Source organism: Azolla caroliniana, unplaced genomic scaffold, assembly GCF_043228905.1.
Source record: "Azolla caroliniana isolate FFs.n. ecotype wild unplaced genomic scaffold, voAzoCaro1.0.p SCAF_3, whole genome shotgun sequence".
Classification (NCBI taxonomy): domain Eukaryota; kingdom Viridiplantae; phylum Streptophyta; class Polypodiopsida; order Salviniales; family Salviniaceae; genus Azolla; species Azolla caroliniana.
The window spans coordinates 10,631,574-10,639,180 of record NW_028230438.1 but is presented as its reverse complement, the minus strand read 5'-3'; the positions used below and the strand labels follow the sequence as shown (position 1 = coordinate 10,639,180).

The 7,607-nt window shown below is 37.7% G+C and overlaps 1 protein-coding gene across 2 annotated transcripts; it reads right to left on the bottom strand.

The window, feature by feature from the left end:
• Positions 1-3,331: 3,331 nt before the first annotated feature.
• LOC147866229 (nonsense-mediated mRNA decay factor SMG7-like) lies at positions 3,332-7,336 on the bottom strand. 2 transcript variants are annotated; one of them, XM_087316600.1, is made up of 6 exons: positions 7,243-7,336; positions 6,327-6,947; positions 5,533-5,655; positions 5,298-5,352; positions 5,158-5,221; positions 3,332-5,019 (listed from the first exon to the last, which is right to left on the bottom strand). In XM_087316600.1, the coding sequence occupies exons 1-6, from the start codon at positions 7,291-7,293 to the stop codon at positions 3,741-3,743; spliced, it is 2,193 nt and encodes a 730-aa protein (XP_087172726.1). In that variant the 5' UTR covers positions 7,294-7,336; the 3' UTR covers positions 3,332-3,740. The 2 variants fall into 2 exon arrangements, with proteins under 2 accessions (XP_087172726.1, XP_087172727.1); XM_087316601.1 differs by having other exon boundaries at positions 3,332-4,779.
• Between the last annotated feature and the right edge of the window lie 271 nt (positions 7,337-7,607).

The window sequence follows — 7,607 nt, the reverse complement described above, 5'->3', positions numbered from 1 at the left end:
TTGTGCGTTGCCAAATGACATTCGATATCGAGCCTCAAAGTCAAGTCTTTGGCCATCACGACGGTAAATGGTTCATTAAGAAAACATAAGGTTATAAAAGCTTGTGAATTTGATTAAGATGTTTCATTAGTTTGATATAATTGGATGTGGCAAAAACAAATCCCTATGTGCCGAAAAACGTTTTTTGAACATGTTCCGGTTGACATTATGACTCATAGGAAAGTGGCCGGTTAAAAATTTTAATTTTCGGTTAGGATCATAAGCAATAGAAAATTTTCCAGTAGGGACTAGAAACTTTGCCCAACACTGATTACGAGCATGACAAAAAATTATCCCGTGATAAGTTGTATCATAGTATTCTACGCACAAGGATAAAGTGTGAGGATTAATCAGGAGTGTAAAGAAAGGAGGATTACTTGTAATCCTAGGAATTGAGACAACCCATAAGGGCCAAGTGTGAACTTGCATGAGGGCCTTAGGTTTGGCTATAAATATGAGGCGTAGCTGTTACGGGCATGACCGTATAATATCTCGGGGTAAGTTTTGTCGTAGTATTCTATACACGTGGATAAAGTGTGAGTGTTAAACGAAAGTGTAAAGAAGGGAAGGATTACTTTTAATATGTTACGGGCATGACCATATAATATCCCGTGGTAAGTTTTACCGTAGTATTCTTTACGCTCTCGTTTAACCCTCACACTTTATCCATGTGTATAGAATATTAGGGCTAAAACTTACCACAAGATATTATATGGTCATGCCCATAACACTAGCTACCCTCATTAGGGACATCGTTCGACTACATCGAGACTATGATCTTGTAGTGAATAGACTCTTGTAGCGAACGTGTCAGTACCAAGTACGACTCGATGCCATGGTGGTGGTATGGGACACCGATCAAGGCTTGAATCTGTCTTGATCCCTCTGTTTGGGGATGGTCGGGTGGATCGACACCCTTCTCTCTCTCTTTTCTCTTGTCTATCTAGCATTTTTTTCCTTATTGCATGCTTACATTAGGAATAATCTCTAAAAAATCCACCCATCAACAAGGCCTAGATTTCCTTCTCAAAATGTCGATCCCTAGCAATGAGCTCTCCTCCTTTTTGTATATGTTTAAAGAACCTGCTTACCAAAATAGTAACTTCTTTTTGTAGCACTTGTCCACGATACTTGACTTATGCAAAATGTACTTTTTCCTTCTTGATTTTATCATATACCTCATCAATATATCCTTGTGTGCTACTCATCACATTTCTCCCATCGGTAACCCTAACGTTATTTGAGCCCTACACCTTATCATTCAAATGGTTAACTCTTTCCACTTTAGCTATGTTCATCTACTAGATCCTTCTATTTACTCATATCATATGCATTTTTCTCCGTTGCACATCCTACATCATGACATCAATATCAATTAGCATCATGCTTGTATCTGCTTTTGCTCGTGTTTCGCATTAAAATTTATGTTGCTTCTTCCTTCATATCTCTTCATTTAAGATAAGACATTTAGTTCATAAAACATCAGGTTGGAATTACTAGACACTAAGACTATCAATGTCTCCTTGTTGGTAAGAAAATTCATTAGATCAAATATGGCTTTTTGCAGCTTTCACACTTGAATAATTGATTTTTCGTCCACCGTTGAAATGGTCTACTCATCAAGACTGTTCTTAGAGGTGAGGGCAAGGGGTTGTGTGTTGATTTGCACTCTTCGGCTAGTTTTCTCATCAAATGCACTTGATTTACAAGGGTAGTGTTTTTGTTGTTAGTTACTCTTAGCTTTTCCTAAACTTCATAAGAAGTGTTGCAATTGTTGAGCTTCACAAGGATTTCATCTCTCACAACATATAAGCATATGCACTACCTTTCTTATTCGACTTAAACTAAGAGCGATTTATCAAAGTGGTTAACTTATTACTTTTCAAAGCATGGTCATATTCCATAAGAAATAGGATGCCATGCATCCTAATCTTCAACAAATCAAAGCTTGTGCCATCAAATGTTTTGATCTCATACAATGATTTAAGATCACTTATGTTGTTGCCCATATTCCATGCAAAATAAACTCCAAACTTAAGGCAACCAAAATTTTAAGTTAAACTGCACAATATTGGAATTTAATGTGACATTAAGGCAGTTGGACAAAAGATCACTGGCCAAGTGACCTGAATATGTCCTCAAACCTCTTAAGATATTGCAGGATGAAATGGCATTTAAAAATGGTACAAACAAAGTATTCTTAAATCTTTATACCCAACACCTCAAGGCCAAGGAGTTTTAAGGAAGTTCATAGACCAAGACAAAGAGATTTACGATCATCCTAACAAGTCAAAGGTGGAAAATTTCCACATAGGGGTGGAGTTTATCGGTGACACTCTGATATTCAATATTTCTACTAATTAGCATCACATTGTCACTAGGAGAGGAATGTGTTCGAGCTTATCAGGTTTAAAAAAGCTTGGAACATGAATGTTATCGAAGGTAGAGAAGAGAGCATTAAAGCAAAGTGATACATACATGCATGCACAGACAAAACAACATGCTCTAGGAAGAGCATGCATAATTGACATGTCTCCCTGCTGATACCCCATCTCACACCAAAAAGAATGTAAGCAGTAATATAAATAGGAAACAGAAACAGACATAAAAAACATTAACTGAGAGAGAGAGAGAGAGAGAGAGAGAGAGATTCAATCATTTTAAGTTCTTGAACTCATGTAGATTAATGGGAATTAATTTACTTAGTTCTCCTTAGGCCATTAGACTCCTGGAGAAAAAACGGCTCAATTTCTTGTTGACTTCGAATTTATTCGATTTCAGAGACTGGTCCAATCAACCTCAGGTGGATACATGATGGAGGAAACAAGTATGCTATTTGATTCTAAGCAAATGTTCTACATCATGGACAACACAACTAAACGGTTATTACATCATTTCTGCTGAGAAGCATGGCTAGTGAACAATCATCAATGAAACGATAGCAAGAAAGAAAAAGGTGAGTGATTCCACTTCTGTGTTTTCATAAACCTGAGGAAACTGATATAGTAAAATGAACGGAGATACCCAAATCTTCTCACAACCTGATTTGATGAAATCCCAGCACTATCATTATACCTGTAGCATTGAATATGTGTTTGCCCAGCACATCCACATCATATTATATGAGAAAAAATTCACATATATTTATCTAATCAATCTGTGTCGGTCGTAGATAGATGTTTTGTATCCTCGAGAAATGGGGCCAAAACCACAAAGATGATTATCTACAGTTTAAGACTCCCCCTAAATCTTCTCTCAAAAATTAATTAAAGCAACTGCATTGAGACAAGGGGATCATCAATATTATAGAGACTGACATGGAATATCTAATAAGAACGATGGTGTTAGAAACAGGTTGCCTCTCAAAGATCATAATCCATCCTTTAATCGCTTATATCGAGTCACTAAACCTGACAACCTGAATGGAAACATTACTGGGCCAAGTTTGATAAAGCAGGCATGTAAAGAGTATTTCAGAAAAGTGCATAATGTTCTGATATTACTCTATGTGCAATGGTGCAACGGGACACCCATTCAATCATTCTTGAGTAATGGGTAGCTGGGTATAAAACATTCATCTCAGAATTCTCATGAGAAGTTACATTTCTTTTAGACATCCGTCCAGTTAAGGGATTTCAAAGATGTCTAAAAACGGCTTGCCATTGACCACAAAAACCAACTCTCTGCCACTCAACTTGTCACTACTCTGATAGACTTTCCAACCGACGTACAAATGGGTTCTGAGTTTCATAGGTGAGCAGGCCATCATATCTTAGCGACCTTGTATTCTTTCTGAATGCATTGTTCAAAGAGTGTCTTAACCTTGTGTCTACAATAGAATCCATAAAACTACTAGGCTCAACGTGTGTAATCTGATCAAGGCACGCTACTGGAAGAGAGTTCTGATGTTCATTGGTAGACAATTTGACCACTCTGAAGTTTCGTAAGTAATCAGCACGTGCACAATTCGATGCATTTCCCCTCATCCTTGTCATATCATATAGATTCTCTTTATTCTCCTCCAAAGCTTGCTCACCGGAGTTTACTCTAACTGATGTTTCAGAAATCAATTGTTGTGCATTGACCTTTGGATGAGAAATGCATCTCACTGTTGTATTTTCAGGAACACAAATATCTGTAGAAACCATTTTAACATCTAAATTTACAATATTTTCCTGGTGTTGAATAGCTTCTTCATCGACGACAGGCTCGCGTCTCAAGTCTGTTGTAGAAAATAATGTTTTATCAATCCACTCCTTGAGCGACAGGGTCAGTTTAATGCCATCCGTCGAATCTTCAGTTTTTGCTTTATGTTCATTTATATCGTGTGATTTTGAGATTTTGCATGCCTTCTCTAGAGCTTCGGTATATCTCTTCTTCCACGATGAAAATGTTACTAAATCATGGATCCCATATCTCACAGGCTGTGTTTTGAAATCCAGATTTACATGAATAGAGTCAAGAGGGATAAACCCATAAAGTTCATGATCTTCCATTTGAGCCTCATCAAAACCTCTAAAGAGATCATTGTCCCTCAGTTCATCATCCACTGTAAATTTATTAAGTAAAGAAGCATCAAGAGAAATCATTCCCTCACAAAACTCAGAGAAACTCGATGCTGCAATTTTGTCTCTTTGGATTACCAAAAGAGAATCAGGCTGGTTTGCAAACCATTCTACAAGAATAACTGCTACTGGAAAGGCTGACTCTGCTTCTTCAACCACCATATTTAGCATAGAACTGAACTTGATAGCAAATATCAAAGTTCTGGTTAGAAGATGACTCTGGTTCAACATTTCAGGTTTTCCACCAATTTGATGCATGCAAAAAATCAGAACTGTGATCACTTGCAAAACAAGTGGCGCATTACATGCAAGTTTATCCGATGGCGTAGCCCTATTATCTGAATAAAATTCACCATGAAATATCTGCTCAAATTCTCTCTCTGCAGCATCAAATGCTACATCAATCTCATCCGCACTGCCACGATAGCATGTAAATCCATTATTTCTATATCACGAACATTAAACTTATGGTAGAATGCAATTAGAACACAAATCATCTGGAATAACTTATATCTGCTATGAAAGTCATAAGAAATCGGTTTAATATTCCCACCTTGGTCGACGCAAAAGAACACAAACAAGGTCGATGAAGTACATGATAAACATGGTCCGAGACCCTACATCACGTAAGTTGATAGGATAGATGAATCATAAAACTTTCCGATTTGTGCCAAATACTCTGAATAAACTAACCTTCCTTCTCACCACAGTCTTGTGGAGGATGAGCTTGCTGAAGAAGTTGTTTATTCTGCAGGGAGGAAACCAAATTCGATGCATCACTATATTCAATCTAAAGATACTACATTCATAATGGCAAGAAAAAGAATCTCCACAACAAAATAAAGTGGCTTCTCACCATATCCCAATATCTCAAGGTTTGAAAAACCTAGACATAGTTAAAACACTGGATCTTTTCTTGATATCTCACCTTCTCAAAGAGCATGTCTAAATTATCCCAAGCTGTTTGGAAAGGTGCCCTGGCAGCCAGAGATCGGCAATACAAATATAATGCTGACATGCAATTTCCACAATAAGTACAAAGCACAGCCAGCTGCCACAAGGTAGATGTGTAATCAGTTTACATAAGACATGGCACTTGAAAATGATCAAAATTTGCCACAGTATAGAAGACAACACGATAGACAGATACTTATATGATCACGCATATCAACATTGTCATATGTTCAACAATGACAAGAAGTTAACGTTGTGCCTAACACTTGAATGACCTTTTTCTTTATTTCCCCAAATTCAACTAATGTTTTGTTATTCCCATAAATGATCTTGGTTGACCCTGAAAAAAATATAGTGAAAACTTCTCGGTAGCTCTTGAGTTTTTTGCTATTTCCCCAAATGCCTCTAATGTTTTGTTATTTCCACAAATACTCTTGGTAACCCAAAAGAGCAATTATATGTGCTATTTCAGAAACTAAACAAACGATAAAATAATCTAATTTGCCTCAATTACATGCGTTATTTGAGCAATTACATGGTTCCCATACTATCATTCATTTTCAGGTTCTATTTGAAAGCTCACAGTAATTTGGCGAAAGAAAGAAAGAAAGAAAGAAAGTCGATGGTATTCAGAATAAGTTGGTCCTGTATATATAGAATGGAAAAGAAAAACTTGATGGCATGCCATGCCATGCCATGCCATGAGTGAGTGCATGTCATTTAGGTAGATATTGAAGTAAAAAAGATGAAGTAATTTCATATCCTGACCTGATGGTAGGGATTTCCACTGCAAGGCCATATAACAGTAGCTTGCTTATAGTACGCAGCTGCGACTCTCCAATCCCGTGTTGTGATATCCATCACTCCATTAACCTCCTTGTATCTTGCAAGATCGCCGAGATATATCAGAATTCTATGACATATAGCCATACACCTCCTAAACTCATCGCTCGGATTACTTTCGCTCAGAAACCTTTCTGAGGTTACGCCATTCTGGAGTCTAATCTTGATATACAAGTCATGGAAGAAACCAGTTGCTTCAGCTAAGAAGCTCTTGAAGGACATAAGAGCGCGTAGCAGAGGCTCTTCCTTGTTGTTACCTTTCTTTCTCTTCCTGGTGTTATTCGCTTCTCCTTCCTGTTTTTCCATACCAAGAGGGACTTTGGAGGCAGTACTAAGTTTTCGGATTCTGAGTCGGAAACCTTCAATCTCTCGGTAATGGAGGCGCCAGAGGGATTGCTCGACATCAAAAACGTCATTGAAGGCAGGATTATGCAAGATGAGCGCTTCATAGCGATCACGAATGTCAGTCCTCAAGCGCCTGACTGCAGGATCAAAGGGCCCTTTTGCTGTTGTGGCAGCAAGAAGATTGCGTTCAAGCCGAAAGAGCTTTTTTTCCATAGGATAAAGAGAAGAGAAAGGAATTATTGATGAGATTCAAGAAAACATGGCTAGGAAAAGCAGTGAGAAAGAAGGGCAAAAGGAAAATATTATCAACGTTCATCAAGTCTGACAGGATAAGAAGACAAATTTTCAATTGAATCTGCTATTTGACACCTAAGTGATCCCAGGGGGGAAGAGGAAGACTAGACTAGGGCAAGTGGAAGGAAAGGAAAGATTCATTACTACGGACATTCAGGATTAAAAGAAGAGAAGAGAAGAGAAGAGGGTTTAGGGCTTTTACCTGATCGTAAGCCTCAGAGGGAGAGAAGTGGGAAGAGCTTTCAATTTCCATGGATGACCACCGATTGATTGATTGATTGATTGATTGATCGATTGATTGATCGATTGATTTCCAAAAAGAAAAGAAGAATCAGACGCAGAAGCATGAGAATTAATAAACCGACTGACCTTCCGGAATTTGAGCGCTTAATCATTTGAATGGTACATATATGCCAACCATATGAATGGTATTCATATGAAGCTCATGGAAGAAGTTGAAAGGAGAAAGGTGTGTAGCAGCCAAAATTCTCGAACCTCTTTTTTAACTTTCACTACAGTAGTTGGAAAGAAAGAATGGAAAGCCTTTTTATATTCTATCTACCAAAT

Excerpts from the sequence above, each read along its gene's own strand:
- LOC147866229 (XM_087316600.1), bottom strand. The coding sequence starts at position 7,293 with ATGGAAATTGAAAGCTCTTCCCACTTCTCTCCCTCTGAGGCTTACGAT. Across the intron at positions 6,948-7,242 it reads CCTCTGAGGCTTACGATCAG|CTCTTTCGGCTTGAACGCAA; the intron begins GTAAAAGCCCTA and ends ATGGAAAAAAAG. Across the intron at positions 5,656-6,326 it reads GTGGAAATCCCTACCATCAG|CTGGCTGTGCTTTGTACTTA; the intron begins GTCAGGATATGA and ends ACCTTGTGGCAG.